Genomic DNA, 18755 nt, shown 5'->3' on the forward strand with positions numbered 1-18755 from the left:
CATCTCAGGGGACATTAGTGAGGGATAAGAACCGTAAGCATCTTACTCCCAGAAGCCCCAGCACGACAGCTCTGAGCTTAATGTTTAAGATACAGTAGTTTTGTCTGAGTAGTCGTTAAGGTTACCTCTGCAAGGTACAAAACCACGCAAAATAACCTTACTCAAGCCAAACCTGCAGTATAGCAGAAGTTATATTTTTCTATGTGTTCTTTCCCTCTTTCACAGTAGCTCTCTGCCTGTGATCTTCCAGTGTCATCTTTCTCTCAAATTCATTGTCATTTGTCTGAGAATTTTTTTCCAAGGAGCGTTGTTCCTACTAAAGGTGTAGGTTACCTCAGCTGGGCATGGGGTGGGCTTTACAATGGTTCTTACCATTTCATCTTAAGGTGTTGGTTATACAGAAAAGTAGTGAGTAGTAAACTTCAGTGCAAAAACTGCAGATTTCTCTTTTAACTGTAGCCTTTAAACTTCATTTTGTGAAGCTTTTCTTGCGAGCAATGTGGCATGTACAAAGCACAAGTGCAAATTTACATATTTCAGTGCTAAGAAAAAAAGAGTTAATATGAAAAGAAAGGAGAACTTCAGGTGGCCTGTTAGATCATTTCTGAGTTGCTTTTCTTGTGTTTCTTTTGCAAGATGTTTAAAAGGAAGCAAATTGATGACAGTTTGAAGAATTCCATTCTAATCTGATTTTATCCTTCCTTAGCATTTGGCATCCCTGCTGCTGCACAACAAGTTTGCAACGGAGTTTGTGGCTCATAGAGGAGTTCAGAAGCTGCTGGAGATTCCTCGTCCTTCCATGGCAGCAACAGGGGTCTCCATGTGCTTGTATTATTTGTCTTACAATCAAGATGCCATGGAGAGGGTAAGAGGCATTCTTTTACTGGAACTGCAGTGATGCCCATAATTTCTTAGTGGTTCTACCTGTGTCCAAACAGCGAATAAACATCTCCTAAGCTAAAAAGCAAATTTATATGGAAGAGTTTGGTATGTGCGGAGGCAATAGGAAATACATAAATAATGGTGTAGCTGAGTGTTTTGTTTCAAGGGTATGGGTTTTGGTTTCTGAGAAACTAACTGAAGGCCTCTTGTCTTGTCAGCATTGTCTCAATACTTTGATCCCTGTCTTCATCTTATTATTCCATCTTGCCACTCCACCACCTACCCCACCCACAAAAAAAAAAAAGTGTGTGGGGGAAATCTCTGTTATCATTTGTCTTTCCTTTCCTGTCTGTTCCCATGGACTTGGGTACCTGAGATTGTTTTTTTTCCATGCCAGTCCAGTCTGGATGGCTTCAGTGTTCCACAGTACCTGAGTCAGATTCCAGACAGCAGTGTAGCTTCTGCGGTGGTGTTAGTGCACAACAGACCATTGCAGGTCTGGTCTGCATTGTTCAGAAAATCAAATTAAATAATTCTAAGGGTTCTCTGTAGCCTGAGCTTATAAATGTTAAAATGGCTGATAATGAAGGTGGAGTTCCTCACCTCATATTTGAACAGGAAATCCTCCTCAGTTCAGGTCTGTTCCTCCCACGAGCATCCCTTCAGACAGGTCCACCCTTAAGCAGTCATTCTATTTCTTTTTTTGTGCTGGCAGCAGCATGTATGTGCTGAGCCAGATCTATGAATTGATTTATAATAAACTAATTGAATTAGTTTATTCTGAAGCTGCTACTATGCCAAAAAAAAAATGATGGACTTTTAGCTTGTGAGCATTAATACTGGCATAGGGGAGCATCCTGCTCTAAAGTTCATTCAAAACAACTGCAAAGTTGTAGCCTGTAAGCCTTCCAGCTCTGCTCTGCTTTGAGTGATGGCTTTTGAGTCCTGGCCTGGCATCATCTAGGTTGTGTTTTGGTTGTGGGTTTTTTTTAGCCCAAAAATGGAAGTTGTTAAACTAGTAACTGTACATTTCTGCTTATTCTTTCCTAGTTTTTGATGCTGTCTGAATGTGTGTTGTGATTTAAACATGCTTAACAATCCGGAGCAAATAGAGGCTGGACTGGCAGTAGTTGTTTAGGTCTGTATCTGTGTGGATTCTGCTGGTATTTGTGTCCTGCAGGCGTTTGGATGAGCGAGTTCAAAAACCTCTTGATAATCATGGTTGATCAGGACTGTCTGTGCCCTGTGTTATATTCCCTTGTGAGGGCAGGAATGATGAAATGTTCCCTCCACTTGTTTTTTGCTCATTATGTCAGAAAGATGGACCATGGCTTCATATGACCTGTTGAACTTTGTAATGAGAAAACCCTCTATGCTCCCTTTTTTGCTGCTTTTTTCCCCTGATACCACTTGCTGTTTGCATAGTTGTTCAAAAGGAAAACCAAAAGCTGCGACAGGGTGCTGCTTGAGGATTCCTTCTGCTTGACATCCTCAGGCCGTGTCATAAAACAACGCTGCGCTTTTGTAGTCACGTAGTCCTTTCTGCCAGCTGTTATCCCCAATATCTACAGGTAGCAAGTAGAGCAGTTTTTTGTGGCACAGTCCTCTCATCTTTGGATTTCAGAGGAAGCAGATTTTTGAGGGGCAGTCTCTTGTCATGTATTCTGTACCAAGCATCAGATCTTGGGGTGGAAGCAAGACTGAAGGTGGTACCAAGTGTAGTCTCTGAGTATGTTCAACACCAGCAGAGAAGAGACAAACATCTGCCAACCTGTCATACAGCAGCTGGTGCCACTGCTTCAGCTCTCCGTGCTGTTCCTCTTGGTGCTGACCCTGGCAGAGGGTTCAGAGTTCCTCATCATTAGAAGCTAACAGATGTAGGCACCAGCGCAGCTCTGAGCACATGGTCTGCAGGGCTCAGAGGCAGGGTCTTGGAGGAGAAAAGGCCCAGTTCAGTTGTCTATTTCCAGATTTACATCTGCATGTGATGATCCTTGCAATTCCCCTAGACTTGGGTGCTACCAGAGTTTGCTGGAACATCAAGGTAGCTTGTGATAGTGTTACACTGAGGAGAGATTTTGTTTCTGCAGTGGAAACTTCTCTTCCTTCTCTACTGCTAGTGAGGCTTTTTTTTGATAGCTTGAAGGTGGCATGGAGAAGGATTCTCTGGAATTATACTACAGTGACTGCTGTGGTTTAGGTCTAGGAACAGACCAGTTGCTAGTCTGACATTACTACATTATAGCCTTTATTAGCATCACAGGGGCTTTCTTTTACTTGTCTGGAAATGGGACTTTTTATTTCATGTCTCACATGTCCCAAGTCAAGGTGGGAGTAACTGATATTTGTCCTCTGTGTCTGTCCCTCAAAACACTCATTCTCCTTAGGCAAATTCTCTTCAGCAGTCTGTTTTACGTTCTTCTCAAGAATGTTTTGTTTTTTTTTTTTTTTGCTTTTTAGGTGTGCATGCACCCACAGAATGTGCTTTCAGATGTAGTAAACTACACGTTATGGCTAATGGAGTGCTCCCATGCCTCGGGCTGCTGCCATGCTACCATGTTCTTCTCCATTTGCTTCTCCTTTCGTGCTGTCCTGGAGCTTTTTGACAGGCATGATGGCCTTCGACGTCTGGTTAACCTGGTAAGGCTTGTAGTTTTATGTGGTGAGCAGGGTTTTAGTGACAGGCATTGCACACTTTACAGTGCAACTGTGGAGAGTGCTGCTCTTCTGTGTGGTTTTGCCTGGGTTTTTTTCCTCCTCAGTTCCCAAGAGGTAAAGAGGTGGGGTGAGTTTTCCAAGCAATATATGTGTGGATCACTTTATTATTTTTATGATGATGATGGTTGTTGTTTAGAGACTTGCTACCCTTTGAGAGCTTTTTGGTGCAGCTCCTGGGTTACACTGTACTTATTCAAACAGTGGTGCTTTAGTGGTAGTTCAGATGTTTCTCATCATTCCACATACATGCACGGTATTGTCACACACCCTTTTGGATGCAGAAGAAATCCAGCCTTGTTTCAGGAGAGGTACAACTGCATGTGTGCTGTGGTAATCGCAGCACCTTATGAGCACAAATGATGCTGGTATGTCTGCATGGTGTTGCTGTGCAGTCTGAGTAGCTTGGGTTGTCCTTAACTTGGGGATGTCAGCGCTGCAGGGTGTAAGCACCATTTGTGTGCTGGTACATACTGGCTAGGAGTGAGGCACAACGCTGCCTCCAGATGGACATCGATGTAACTTCTGGATTCCTTTCTTCTTAGATAGGGGGGATAGTTCTTAGATTTAGTGTTTATCCAAGCAGATAGCCTTTTTCTGTTCAGACAGCTTTTGTCAGCTCCCAGACAACATGCTTGTACATGTTTAGCTTGTGTAGCAAAGTTAGTCAGTCTGGGTTTAGTACAAGTGCAGCTGAGAATTGTGGGTGCTTTCTTTTCCTGAAGAGTGAGCTGATGAGAAACTTTTTTTCCCCCCCCACCCAACCTTCTTCTAAAGATAAGCACTCTTGAGATCTTAAACCTGGAAGACCAAGGAGCCCTCTTGAGTGACGATGAGATCTTTGCCAGTCGCCAGACTGGGAAGCACACCTGCATGGCCTTGCGTAGATACTTTGAGGCTCACCTTGCTATCAAACTTGAACAGGTGAAGCAGTCACTGCAGCGCACCGAGGGTGGCGTTCTGGTCCACCCACAGCCCCCCTACAAGGTGAGTAGCATGTTACAAGCTTTTAAGATGATTGATGCATTTCTAAAGTGAATCCAAGCTGCAGGAATATGTGGCTGTCCTGTGAAGCCTGTGGAATAACTAGGCAGTGTGCGATTTATAGGAATGGAGACGCTTATTTGTACTTTTTTCCTGCCTTGTGGAAAGACACTGCAATAGAAAAATACGGAAGGCCCCTTGATGTTCATTTGAACTACATTTGATTGAGTTTCCTGCTCATCTGCTGTGGTTCCCTTTCCATCTCTCAAAAATTTCAGTTAAAGGCAGGCCATCTCTGATACTTATGGGTTATTTGGTGCTTTTCACCTCTGAAAGGACAAGATCTGTGTATATAGAAAAGTGCATAATGTTGAAAAACTTAGAAGCAAGTTTGATTTTATACTGACAATGGAAATGTCTTTTGGACAAAATAGTTTTTAGGAATGGCCCTGTAGATTCTTGCATTGGCCATACTTTCTTTTTTTCCTACTTTATCCCTACAAACTGATTTTTTTTTTTTTAAAACTGAATTTTATGGCTGCATGTTTTGAGGGAGCACATTAACCTGTGGTTTCTGCTTTAATTTATGATAGTTTTCTAGAAGAGCAGAAATGAGAAAACAGAAGATATTTTTTTTGCTTCTGCAAAAATCTCTTACTTCCAGTAACTAAAGAAACATGCATAAACTGATGCCACCTTGTGTAATTTTAAGAAAATTATTGAAAAGCAAATGTGTTGGGTCTTTCTTTTTTCTTTAGTATGTCTTGTAGTCAGGACTTAGAAACTAATTGAATATTTTTGCAGCCTTTTAAAATACTTTAGCAGAAATTTGTTTTGAATGGTAGTCTAGCAACTGCTTGATTAGTAGCTGAAATCAGAGTAGAATTTTGATTTCATGTAACTTCTTAAATTGGCCTAAGTCTTCTAGGAGTTGAAAGAAACTTAAAGGATATTATTCTTAAGCTTATTATTGTGTATTATAGTGACAGTTGATATATTCTTTTACAACTGAGGGATAAACCAGAAAGTACATACTTAATCTGCAAGAGACAGTGGTAGTCTTCTCGTTTTGGATGCAGTTTTCAGTTAAATCCCAGCAATGGGGGACTTGATGTGCAAGTTTGTAACCCTTGTGATCTTTTTCTAATGCTTCAAACTCGCTACCCTGCAGGCCTGTTCGTATACTCATGAGCAGATCGTAGAGATGATGGAGTTCCTGATCGAGTATGGTCCAGCACAGCTCTATTGGGAGCCAGCAGAGGTTTTTCTCAAATTGTCTTGTGTCCAGCTCATGCTTCAGCTCATTTCAATAGCATGCAACTGGAAGACGTACTATGCAAGGTGAGTTGTTTGCTGTAGTACTGTATAAAGTTGACTGTTGTTACTCTAGAAAGTTGTGACTCTTGGGCATTTCTAGATTTTCTGCCTCTCTGATGGTATTTAAAACAGGCACATTGTTAGTACTGTTAAGGCCTGTGCTGTGGCTACACAGTGCTTATGAAAGTTAACACACTGGAAAGGACTAAAATTCTGAGGTGGAGAGTGATGTCATGAGGCTTCTGAAGATCCAAAATACCTCAGGCATTTGATTTTGGAGAAATTTGCATCATGGTAGAGCTTAATCACAATTCTATGCCACTTTCTGTCTCCAAATTTGTTTACCTTTGTTAGAGAAAGGTTAGAAAACCTTCAAAGTAGAGAGTGAAATCAAGACATCTTAATGCTATAAAGAGGTGGAATGTCTGTTAGGACATAGTAAGTTTAGCTGACTCCAGAGGGGACACTGTGTCACTTTGCTGTTTTGTTGTATTTGAAGTGTGCTGAGCAGATAGACTGTGCAGAAGAGTCCTGTGAGTATGCTCCAAGCCAGCATTTGAGAGAGGAAAAAGACTGAAGGTTGTTACTGTGCAGTGCTCAGGTCCATGTCCCTGGATGATGCACCACCAGCTGTTAAACTCAACTTGTTAGTAGAGGGGCTCTCCCTGTGGTACCACTTTTAAGTTTCTCCCTTGTCTTGACCACTGACAGGCTTTGGGGGCGTCATGATGATCTGTTAGCTTTCTGTGGCACCCCTCCCCCCAAAAAACCTGCAGCATCCTTACAAAGGAAGCTGCCACCAGGCTCTGATAGAACACTGTTGGGATCCTGTCCCCAGCTCAGAAGGAGGATGGGTACAAAGTTCCAGCCTTTGTTGATCCTAATGACCATCTGCTCCGAAGAGTGAAGCTGTAGTCCTCTCTAGAGATAAGATCACTGAGTCACTGTCTGCTAAACTAGTTGTCATCAGCAGTATTCTTGTCTCCAGGACTCTCTCTCTCCTCATTTCTGCTGCGGGCAGGAACTCCTTGCCTATCTTCACTTGGAAGCCATTGAAATATGTTTTGCTTCTGCAGTCCCCTGCCTCCTTCCCTCTCTCAGGTTGCACTCTCCTGAGTAGTTTCTGTTCTCCTGTTTCTTACTCTGCAGCTGTTTCCTAATTGCTACCTGGATTAACTCTTACCTTTCCATGCAGGCTTTCAAACCTTTCCCCCTTTTCTTGCATTGTTCTGCTCTCCCACCTCTTGCTTAACAGCCCTTTCCATCTCCCACACACTCCTCTCTCTTAAACTGGTGCTTAAGTTGATGCCTTTTCCTCTATCACAATTATCTGGTTTACTTAAACTTTAATCAGTTTCCCTTTGCTTCAGAACTTCCTTCCTACTTGAGCAGTGACAGAGGATTTTAAACAGACAGCAGTGCAGTGTTTCACAGCTATGATGCAGAGTTAGATTAGATTTAGAGCTTTATGTCAAACGCTTTTGTGGTTAAGTCTTAACATCTTTATTTTTAGAAATATAAAATGACAGTGCTTTTAGGAGCCTGTGGGCAGCATGTTGGCAGACTGCAGGCAGTGGTGTGCATGTGAGCACTGCCTTCTGTGCAGACCAGCTCTCCAAGAACGGAATAGTCTAAAATCAAAAGGCACCATCAAATACATCAGAAGTGACCGATTTACTCCTAGCTGTCGGAGCAGAGTAAATTGAATAGTACTTCATGTTAATGAGACAGCTCTGTATGTACACCTCTGAGAAGTTCTTCTGGTGTCTTCCAGGAATGACACAGTACGATATGCTCTGGATGTACTAGCCATCCTGACTGTGGTTCCTAAAATCCAGTTGCAGCTGGCAGAACCTGTGGATGTGTTAGATGAAGCTGGATCTACTGTTTCCACTGTGGGTAAGCTGAATATGGTCCTGATGACTCATGCACTTGCCAGTTGTCTTCTGCTACATGTTTTTTTGCTGGCTGTTTCTCACCTACAGTGAGACGACAGTTAAAATAATGTATTTAGAGTTACTGTGCAGGATGCAAATAAATGGGCAAGTAGACTGTGGTTAAAATTGTTGTCATGATTAGCACTGTGTTTGGATTACAAACTTAAAAGCATGGTCTTTGACTTGCACTTGTTTTCAAGAGCTCATTAAATACAGATGGAGGCAAGTCTACTTTTGTAATGGGAGTATTAGGTTCCCTCAACTGCCCAGAAATTTAAGTCTCCTGGGGATATGTCATTTGAGAATATGGGAGGGGAATAATTACTGCTGTTTGAGTTATGCTCTAACTGCCTACCTGCAGATTCAGCATATGAATGAATACGATAAGCCATCTAAGGCTTATGTGTTAACTACAGCCTGACCTTTTTTCAGACAAAAAAATAAAAGGCAGTCAGAGTACTAGATATGGGCAAAAGACAGCTTCTTTTGCACAAAACCTTTCTGTAGACAAAACGCTAATTCTTTCTTGAGTGAGGGTTCTGATCTTCTGAAGTGGATGGGGAACTAACAAGGAACTCTGTCAGAGTGGAGAAAAAAAAAACCTAAGTTTCCTTTATGTCTGACTCCTTTTTGGAAGCTGTGATACGATTTTTTTTTTTTTTCCCCTTCATAACACAGTCCCTTCCTTCCTTTCTGTTTCCAGTTTATTAGTGTTTATAGAAGAGAGCTGCTTTCTGCAGTAAGAATCAGATGCATGCCTGTGCATCTGTCTCTGTGCCAGGTATTTTGCATTCCTGGGCCATGGCTGACTGACTTTTTGCTTACTGATGTTGTAGAAGACATCAGTGTAGGAAAACATTTTGCCAGGGAAGTAGAAGAATATGCCTTATGCTAGTTAACAGAACTTAAGAAATGCCCAGAATGAAGAGAATTACCTATTTTCCTCAAATTAGTGGAAGAATTTTTTTTACTTGTCTGATGGACTGTGTAAGATAAGTTTGAGAGTACTAAAGAGACTGTTTCTTTCCCTTACTAGGCATTAGTATCATCCTTGGAGTTGCTGAAGGTGAATTTTTCATCCATGATGCTGAGATTCAGAAATCAGCCCTTCAGATCATCATCAATTGTGTATGTGGCCCAGATAATCGGATCTCCAGTATTGGCAAATTCATCTCTGGAACTCCTCGGCGAAAGCTTCCTCAGGCCCCCAAGAGCAGTGAGCACACATTAGCCAAGATGTGGAACGTGGTGCAGTCCAACAACGGCATCAAAGTGCTGCTGTCGCTGCTGTCAGTAAAGATGCCGATCACGGATGCGGATCAGATCCGAGCATTGGCCTGCAAAGCCTTGGTGGGGCTCTCGCGCAGCAGCACCGTCCGGCAGATCATCAGCAAGCTCCCCCTCTTCAGCAGCTGCCAAATTCAGCAGCTGATGAAGGAGCCGGTGCTGCAGGACAAGCGCAGTGAGCATGTGAAGTTCTGCAAGTACGCAGCTGAGCTGATCGAGCGTGTCTCGGGGAAGCCCTTGCTCATTGGCACAGATGTCTCCCTGGCCCGGCTGCAGAAAGCTGACGTGGTGGCCCAGTCAAGGATCACGTTTCCTGAGAAGGAGCTGCTGCTCCTGATTCGGAACCACCTTGTCTCGAAGGGCCTGGGAGAAACTGCGTCTGTCCTAACCAAAGAGGCTGACCTCCCCATGACTGCGGCATCTCACTCCTCTGCCCTTGCCCCCGTGGCGGCTGCGGCCTCTCCCGTGACCCTGCCTCGCACTCCTCGCATAGCGAACGGCATCTCGGCCCGCCTGAGTAGCCACGCTTCTGTAGGCTCCACTGCCACCTCTGTCCACACTCAGGCAAGGCCGTCTGTATCGCAGGGTCCGCTTGCCCTTCCAGGCCCTTCTTACGCCAGCAGCTCTCCTCTGATCGGCAGGATTAGCTTTGTCAGGGAGAGGCCATCTCCCTGCAACGGCAGAAAGATCAGAGTGTTGCGACAAAAATCGGACCATGGCGCCTACAGCCAGAGCCCAGCTATCAAAAAGCAGCTGGACAGGCACCTTCCTTCCCCACCCACGCTGGACAGTATAATCACAGAGTACCTTAGGGAGCAGCACGCCCGCTGCAAGAACCCTGTTGCCACCTGTCCCCCTTTCTCTCTCTTTACTCCCCACCAGTGTCCTGAGCCAAAACAGAGGCGCCAGGCGCCCACTAACTTTACCTCACGACTGACTCGCAGGGCAGCCTTTCCAAAGTACGGAGGGGTGGATGGTGGCTGCTTTGATAGACACCTAATATTTAGCAGGTAAGGAAGCAAAACGTTTCTTGATCCCTCTTAGAATGTACCCTGTGCCAGAGTGCCTTACCTGGATTCAGGCTGTGCGGTCCCACACCAGAGCAGCCTTGGAAGAAGAAGTGTTTTAATTCAACAGTGACAAGTGGGAGAGCCTTGAAAGGCAGTTTTAGAAGCTGTTCTGTTTCTCTTGTCCTTAGTACTGATGCTTAGTGTGGAAAGCACACTTCTATTTGCAGTATTGTACTAATTTATTAGCTGCTTTGACTAATGAATCTCATAGCTCTTTGCTCACCTTTGGAAGGTAAGAATGTAACATGAGTTATTTTTTTATAGGCAGCAGAATCCATATTTTGTTCTTACAGCTGAAATCACAGCCCCACAGTTTGCTAAGCTTTTTTATGTGGCCTGCCTCTGCTCCAGTCAACTTGGAAGATGATGTAAAGTTTATAAAGATGACACATACATGAGAACATCTTCACAGTGATACTAGTATCACCCTGGGAAGTTATGATGGCAGGAGGTTATTTGGTTGATGTGCCATGCTTTTTTGTGTGGAGTATTTCAAAACTGTTAGAAATTTTTTTTTTTTTTTTTTTTTTGCTAGCTGTCTGTACTTCTCCAGGTGACTGCATTACAGATTTTCCATCAATCCAGTTTTGAAGACTAACTCCCCAGTGCTTCAGCAGTGCTGTGCTTTAACAGAAGTACTTAACAGTGCAAAACAAACCCTGAAACTTTGCAAACACTGTTGTAACGTACCCACTTGAGCACTAGTCCTGCAGTTGACCCTTAGCTTGTCCTAGAGGAAAGCTATAATTTATACCCATATGATTTTTATGGACTGGCTTTAATATCGTCATGCAACATTTCAGTTTTGCTTTTCTCTCTTTTGGGTGACCCTTGTATTTCTACCTTCTCTAGGTTCCGTCCAATTTCTGTGTTCAGGGAAGCAAATGAGGACGAGAGTGGCTTTACCTGTTGCGCGTTTTCTGCAAGAGAACGATTCTTGATGCTGGGTACTTGGACGGGGCAATTGAAACTCTATAATGTGTTCAGTGGACAGGAAGAGGCCAGTTACAACTGCCATAACTCTGCCATCACCCACCTCGAGCCATCCAGGGTGAGTAAATCAAAGACCTGTTTGGAGTTTCAGAAGTCCTCACAGCCTAAGCCCTGGTATGTTTTGTGCCCATCTGGGTACGTACATCTAAAATGGACCTACTGGCTGGCCTGCAATGCCTGCCACGGAAGTGCTTGTAGTAGCTACATAGTCCCCCTCTGTGAGTTCTACAATTATTCTTTCTCTTCCCAAGGTGATAGAGAAGATGCACAGTAGCTGTGTGCCTTGGGAAGTAACCAATATGTATGTCTGGAAGTGCAAAAACGCTTAAGCTGACTATTGTATTTAAGACAAATGTGAGATGAGATACCAGCGTTTATATAACCTTCCTTTGTTGGATTAAAATTTTCTGGGGGATGATTCTAGGAAGAATGAAAGGTAACTGATTTATAAGCAGAATGAACTCTACTCACAGCGCATCAAAATTCAGGCGTGAATTACCCTGATTTTATCTGCTGTTAACATTATGGGTCATACCCACTGTTATCTGTAACCTTTTTCTTTGTCTGCCAAGGACACTTTATATTATACATAGTATTAGATACCTAGACTTCATCCCCATGGGAGTAGTTGAGTAAGTACAAAATGTGCTATAGTTCCTAAATTTATCTGGTTAAGTTTAAGTGTACAGGTAAAATGATAACCTGTGTTTTCCTTGGTATTCTTTTCCTTTCCTTACTCTCCACTCCCATCTGGAAATACAGGATGGGTCTCTATTGCTGACATCTGCCACGTGGAGCCAACCTCTCTCTGCATTGTGGGGAATGAAATCTGTCTTCGATATGAAGTAAGTATACTCTGATCTAGCTGTGGGGTATCCTGCACTTAAAAGAATGGTTCAATATAGGCAGCAACCTGAGCAACGACCTATGAAAGGACAGTACAGCACAGCTCACATAATGTCTCTTGTGAGAAAATAACATGTAATCTCTTTCTCATGTTTAGTATCTTCCCTGTTTTATTTAGTACAGACAGCTTTGCTGAATTCTAACTACCTAATGTCCTATTCATTGCAAGATAGAAAAATTCTTTAACTGGCTCCAGAAAGATTGTCAAGCTAATTTAAAAGCACGAGATTAAAAATACAAACTTAGTTCTTTGCCTTCAGGGACAACAGTGATTTTTCTATCCGGTGAATTGCATGATGAAATTTTCAGACCTGCATAAAGCTATTTAAAATTGATTTCTGTATTTACAATTGTTCCTTCCCATAAAAAACAGGCAGAGGGCTCTTAATTTGTAAAAGGTTTGACTGTTGTCTACCTTAGATATAAGGAACAATTTTGGTGTGACATGGTTTAGGTTATCTAGAGGGGATTCTTCAGGTAAAAAATATAACATGCGTCAGGCCTGCGTGCCCGTTGGAACACTCCTGATGCCATTCATCGCCTGCACCTCTGAATAGTGTTGTGTTTATGGCAGACCCTGTTGATGACAAGCCTGTGAATTTGCTGCTTGTGATTTTTCCACTGGTCTGCTGTAAAAGCTGTATCTGCAGCAGACATTTGCCTGCAAATTCCAATTGTAGCATGTCGTGGTCAAGGGTGAAGAAAAGTCTTTTCTACATTTTTGCTTTTCTGCATTGTTGAAACCTCTGCTGGCAGTGTTGGGGTAGTGTTTGGTTCACACAGGGGATTTGAGCTGCTGTTCCTTGATGTCTTTGCTGACTCTATCTACAGGCATTCCTTCCCTGATGACCAGTATGTGGAGTTCAGCAAGCACTCTCAGGATAGGGTCATTGGCACAAAAGGAGACATTGCCCATGTGAGTACCAGTAAAGGTTATGGTTGTGATGCTCTGACAAGAATGATTATTCACAGGACGTGTTAACATTAACCGATCTGGGTGCTGTGATGCTCTGTGTTGAGCTAAGAGGTTTTGGATGAAAGCTGTGGAAGTGCCAAATAACTTCTCCCTGCGTCTAAGGGTATAAACTTGACTATTCCAAACCAGCAGTAGCACGAGCCGTGTGCTATGTGTTGCCTCTGTCGTTAGTATTCAGGACAGTTGTAGAATCTGCCTTGGTTTAATCATTTGAGAGAGATTGTGCAGGACTGTTTTTTTTTGTTTTCTTTCTCCTGAAGTTGCCTCCTTTGCCTTATTTTTCAGTAATACTAATAATATTAATAAAAGTTCCACTGTAAACAGTAGCTCAGTCAACAGCTGTGGGAAATGGCCTGTTAAAAGTGTCCTCCTTATAAATGTCCTCCTTTTGCCCCCCCCAGATTTTCAGCCTGCTTTTGGGTAATTTAATTTTTAGCAATATATTTTCAGAGAATGTTGTTGTACTGTTTTCTATGAATAAATGCAAATTTGACAGAGGCAGGCTTCAGAGTACGTCTGCTGCTTCTCAGTGTTAATTTGCCTTCATTATAGGCACTGTCTCTTTTGAAAGACTATTTACATAAAAAATTGTCATGAAATGTAATGTATTCAAATTATTTATGGTTTGAATTATTGCTTTGATTTGGTTAAGCAAACTATCCAATCCTGCCCAGTTTTTAACTTGGATTTATCTGGAAGTCAGATCAGTTTGTATATTGTGTTTATCTGGTAAATAGGTTTATTTGCCAACTATAGAGAATTTTTTCCTTTCTGTAAGCTTGAAAGAGAGCTAGGATCTGAGGGGTGTTACAGAACAAATTTATCTGAGAAGATGGTTATAAACACCCTTTGTACTAGTTAAAGACCTTGTTATCTTTTTTTCTTCAAACAGTTTGTTCAGACAAATCTCAGAAAGTTACTTTTCCCTGTAAATGCCAGGAATTTTAACTCCTTTTCTGTAGTTTCTGGCTTTTTCCCCCTCGTTGTGTGCTTTGGAGTTTTTATGTTTGCAAATACCATGTGCTCTGAAAGCAGTTACATTTCTGAAACAGTTTCTGGCTAAGTGTTACCTTGTGGCTGCAGTGTCCCAGCCCACTTTTCATAAGGGGCTTAGTTCCTTTGGAACTAATCCTGGTTGTATTGCAATGAACCTACAGTAAGCTAAGAAGTGGCCAAAACATGCTTGGTTTCAAAATAGTCTTGGTTCCAGCTGTGAACCAGGAGGTTATCTTTTGGAATATTCTCACTTGAAATAGAAAAGCGAAGTGGGAAATGGGATGATTGTGGAAACAATCTAGAAGGGAGCATGGGGTGAGCTTAGGCACAGGTATACTGCAAATTGTGACTAATCTTTCTTTTTCTTTTTAATCTAAAAGATCTATGATATTCAGACTGGCAACAAGCTATTGACTCTGTTTAACCCAGATCTTGCCAACAACTACAAGAAGAACTGTGCCACCTTTAACCCCACTGATGACCTTGTCCTAAATGATGGTGTCCTCTGGGATGTCAGATCGGCACAAGCCATCCACAAGTTTGACAAATTCAACATGACCATCAGTGGTGTTTTCCATCCTAATGGGCTGGAGGTCATAGTCAACACAGAAATTGTATCCTTTGGCCACTGTGGTAACTGATGTGCTGGGACCTAAATAATTTGTATGGATAAACGAGGAGCTGTTTGCAAATGTTGTATTAACAGCTGCTGTGCTGCAGGTTATGTACAATAACAACAGTTTTTGTCTGTGAATGAAGTAAGTAGGGACTGTTGAACAGCTAGCTAATTTAAATCTTGATTCTCCCTCTTATATGGTCTAGAAGAACTAACACAGAACAAGAGATACTTTCTTTTCTAGTGTACTCTGTGGTACTTCTGCTCTCTTCCCACTCTTTATCAAGATCAACCTTGAAGCTACTACAGTAACTTCTCATGACTAGGAATGACACTTTGAGTAAGAGCTTTTCCATTTTGAACACGTGGTACTAGGATCCAACTCCAGTTCTGTCATGTTTGCAAGAGGGTGGCAATGAGGTTTCTTGAACACAACTAATCCATTGTTTACCACTGTGTCGAAGAGAAATAGAAACTGCCAATTGTTTGTTGCTCCTTAACCTGTATTTTTTTCAGTGGGACCTCCGAACTTTTCATTTGTTGCACACAGTACCTGCACTGGATCAGTGTCGTGTGGTCTTCAACTATACTGGCACAGTTATGTATGGAGGTAGGATTTTGTCTTATATTACTCTCCTTGTTCACCTCTGATTTGAGATAAGTAGATGCTTGTTCAGTGAAATTGTAAGTTTCAGAGAGTCTGTCTAACTCCAGGCCTTACTGGCGTGTGTGAACTGGAATTTTTTCAGGATGTTTATGCTACACGTGTTGCTGACAAAGACAGTTTTCTCTAACATCAGCAGTATCACAACTCATTTGTGAGATTAAAAATCAGCCTATTGAAAAAGAAAGTATATATAATGGCAGATTGGATGATACTTGAGAATAATTTTTTTGTCTGTATTAACTTTCAGTGATCTGCAGTATTTAAAGGCAGCTCTGGAGGAGTAGATGTAGCTAAGTGGACTTTGCCAAGCTGTTAAATAGAAAAGAAAATTCACATTAGAGTCTGATTTGATCATAAGTTGGTTAATGGTAGTGATGAGTGGAAGGTGGAATTGTAGAATGATCTTTTCTTGTGTCAGCTATGTTACAGGCAGATGATGAAGATGATCTTCTGGAGGAGAGGATGAGAAGTCCCTTTGGCTCTTCTTTCAGGACATTTAATGCAACTGATTATAAACCTATAGGTAAGAGAGGAGCAAATAGTCTGGAGGTTTGAATGTTTATTGAAAGTTCTGCTTAGTAACATTAATTTCCTTCTGTCCTTTGCATGTGTGACAAAACAAATTCACTACAACCTGTTCTGGTTAAAGCACCAGAGTTGGGTTTAACACTGGAATAGGTTCAAGTATCATATCCTGTTCAGTGTGTGATTGCCTTACTTGGTGCCCTTCAGCAGTTCTGGCTTTATTTTCCTTTTCTCTTTGCAAGTAGTGCATAATCTGAGATAGTAGATCATTTGGCTAAGATGTCATTGGTCTCATTTCAGAAAGAGCCTTGTTTGTTTTTTAAAATTATTTTTTCATTTTAATTTTGTCTTCTTTTCCCACCAGCATCTCTTTGTGCTGATGGTTCAAAATGCTGTCAAGTTTGGCCTCTAGCTTGCAAAGCTCAATGGAGTTAAGATAATTGCTGCTATAGACATAAAATGTGACTTGCTATTGAAAGGGGACATGGCTCACAACTCTGTCCCTTGGTTGCCACCTATGGAAGATTGTCTGTTGTTTACTGTGCTTAGAGAAGCCAATAAATGTATTACCAAGGAAGGAGGCACTGTGAAGAACTTGCCTGTCTGCTTTTTAAGACAGTCTCCAACGTTTCTATTCATTATTATAGGTTGAATTAGTTACGAATGTTAATTTTACTTTCATTTCTTTTCCCAACATTTTATCATCTGCTTTTAGACATATATTGTTAGATTTTTTTTTTTTGTTTGTTTCTTTCAGCAAGCATTAGGTAATATGCAATTAACCACTGGCTTTTTGTAATGTTTTCCAGCTACCATAGATGTAAAGCGGAATATCTTTGACTTGTGCACGGACAGCAAGGATTGCTATCTGGCTGTCATTGAGGTAAAGGAGCTAAGAATAAACTCTGGGCTCTGTAGCTGTGGTTTGGGCGCAGTGCTTTTTGTTTCTTCTTAAAACCTTCAGAAGTGATGATTCTGGAGTTCCTACTGTTTGATTCAGCTGTCCTGAGCAGTGGCGGTGTTTTGATATGCTGTTAGTTTTTTCTTGTCTGCCCACAACAGTCTTGCTTTTTTGCCTCTGATTCCTTCAACTTCCAAACACATTTGCCTCTCTTCTTCATGCGTTTCCCACTTTAAACTGTGCAGAGGTTTTCCTTCTTATAAGCATAGAGGAAAAAACCCTTTTTTTTTTCCCTACTTATTGCAATAATTTCCTATTAAAACTTGTACTGTATTTAATAACTGGGAAATGTAATCTTCGTGTGGCTTCCCATGGAGCTTTTGTGTGAATCACTCTTATTGTTCCTTTTTCACTTGTCTTCCTAGCAAAATCCCAGAAGCTAAGGATGTGAGGCAAAAATTACTGAGTGAAACTTCTGATTTGTTGGGGGGAAGTAAAATTATGTCAAAAGGTCCAGTTCTTGGCCCAGTAATATGTTGTCATATTATTTGATTTAACCTATGTAGATGTACTGACTAATTTAAAATCCTGTTGACTTAATACTCTTTGAACCTCTGATCCTTACTGGAGGCGGGGAAAACAAACACACACGGAGAAATTTGTGGCAGGTCAAGCTCCATGTTTAACTACTGAAGTTGGAGTTGTCAAGGTTGAGAGGCCAAGACATGAACATTTTCTGTCGTAGGAGTCACTGGAAGGATTCCTTCAGGGCATGGTTGCTGTGGTGTCAGACTGCTGTCTTCTGGAGCTCTTGCTCTATGACAGCTTTTAGCATTCTTTCAAGGCATGTGGTTCAATGATTTGCTAAGAAGGCAAATTTGAAAGGAAGTGATGGATGCTTGGGTGAAAACTAATCCAAAAGCAAATTAAGGATTCAGGTTTTTTTAAGTCTACTAGTAAGACTGGTTGTAGTAGTTGTGGGTGGTAGAAGCAGAAAGTAGATATTTACATCACTCCTGGGCTGGTCCTTGAAACCGAAAAGACTCGGTTTTAGTGTTAATGGTACTGCTGCTAATAGATGGGAGGGGAGGGTTTTGGCAATATTTCTGTGATTGAGATCAGGTGTAGCACTGGCTATGAATGCTGAGCTTAATTCCTGGGCTAACCACTGTGTGGGCATCTCCTCTTCAGAATCAAGGGAGCATGGATGCCATGAACATGGATACAGTTTGCAGACTGTATGAAGTGGGCAGGCAGCGTTTGGCGGAAGACGAAGAGGATGAAGAAGAAGATCAGGTGAGAAGTATAGCAGTAACCTGGTTGTTTAGGGGTAGCTGTTAGCCATCTACACGTGAGAGGCCACAGGTGTGCTTCTGTTACCCATAAAGTAAATGCCTCATTTGGTCTCACCTAATGTGAAGTAGATCTCTTATTCTCTGTGTTTTTGTGTCTGCATTGTAGTATATCATATATTTGTATCTCTTGTGAGGAAAAACTAATGTCACCTTTTTCCAAAGAATGCCAGAAGGTGGTATTTTTGTGGTTTCTTATCCAGACTCTGTGGAAAGCTGGATTTCTGATACCCTTTCTGTCTCTGAATCTTCCTGTTCCTAGGGTTTAAATTTTTATTTCTATTTCAGAAGGCTGGATAGCAGATCCCAGGGAAGAGTTAATTTTCTTTGGCGTTAGCTGTTAGTGTTATAGTTTCCCTGTAATTCTGAAGATAAAGAAGTAGTTCTGTTTTGGATACACAGTTTGCTGTCATGGCCTCTCAATGTGTTACAAGGTTGCAGTTGAAGTCTTGTCATTCTCATGCAATCCTTAGTCACTGTTTCTATCCCTAGATTGGATGGATTCAGTTTAGAAACATCTAGGATGAGCAAAGTGTAGAATTCCTTGTGAAGCAATGAAGGGGGAAGTGAAATGACCGTTCCTTCCAAAGTGCTTCTACTTTCTAGCTATCCAGTGCTAGCCTCAGGCAGT

At 41.9% G+C, this 18755-nt stretch overlaps 1 protein-coding gene across 1 annotated transcript in view; it reads left to right on the forward strand.

Moving 5' to 3' along the window:
• The window catches only part of VPRBP (Vpr (HIV-1) binding protein), a 45676-nt gene that overhangs the window by 11711 nt on the left and 15210 nt on the right, over positions 1 to 18755 (forward strand). Inside the window, exons 8-21 of the mRNA XM_008947718.1 lie at positions 707 to 865; positions 3343 to 3522; positions 4375 to 4584; positions 5753 to 5922; positions 7673 to 7797; positions 8872 to 10132; positions 11045 to 11243; positions 11948 to 12030; positions 12923 to 13007; positions 14444 to 14677; positions 15196 to 15289; positions 15765 to 15869; positions 16681 to 16754; positions 17964 to 18068. Of these exons, the coding sequence (XP_008945966.1) occupies positions 707 to 865; positions 3343 to 3522; positions 4375 to 4584; positions 5753 to 5922; positions 7673 to 7797; positions 8872 to 10132; positions 11045 to 11243; positions 11948 to 12030; positions 12923 to 13007; positions 14444 to 14677; positions 15196 to 15289; positions 15765 to 15869; positions 16681 to 16754; positions 17964 to 18068 (3084 nt within the window). The remainder of the gene's footprint in view (positions 1 to 706; positions 866 to 3342; positions 3523 to 4374; positions 4585 to 5752; positions 5923 to 7672; positions 7798 to 8871; positions 10133 to 11044; positions 11244 to 11947; positions 12031 to 12922; positions 13008 to 14443; positions 14678 to 15195; positions 15290 to 15764; positions 15870 to 16680; positions 16755 to 17963; positions 18069 to 18755) is intronic.

The sequence above is a fragment of the Merops nubicus genome, unplaced genomic scaffold (genome assembly GCF_000691845.1).
Source record: "Merops nubicus isolate BGI_N331 unplaced genomic scaffold, ASM69184v1 scaffold16239, whole genome shotgun sequence".
Lineage (NCBI taxonomy): Eukaryota > Metazoa > Chordata > Aves > Coraciiformes > Meropidae > Merops > Merops nubicus.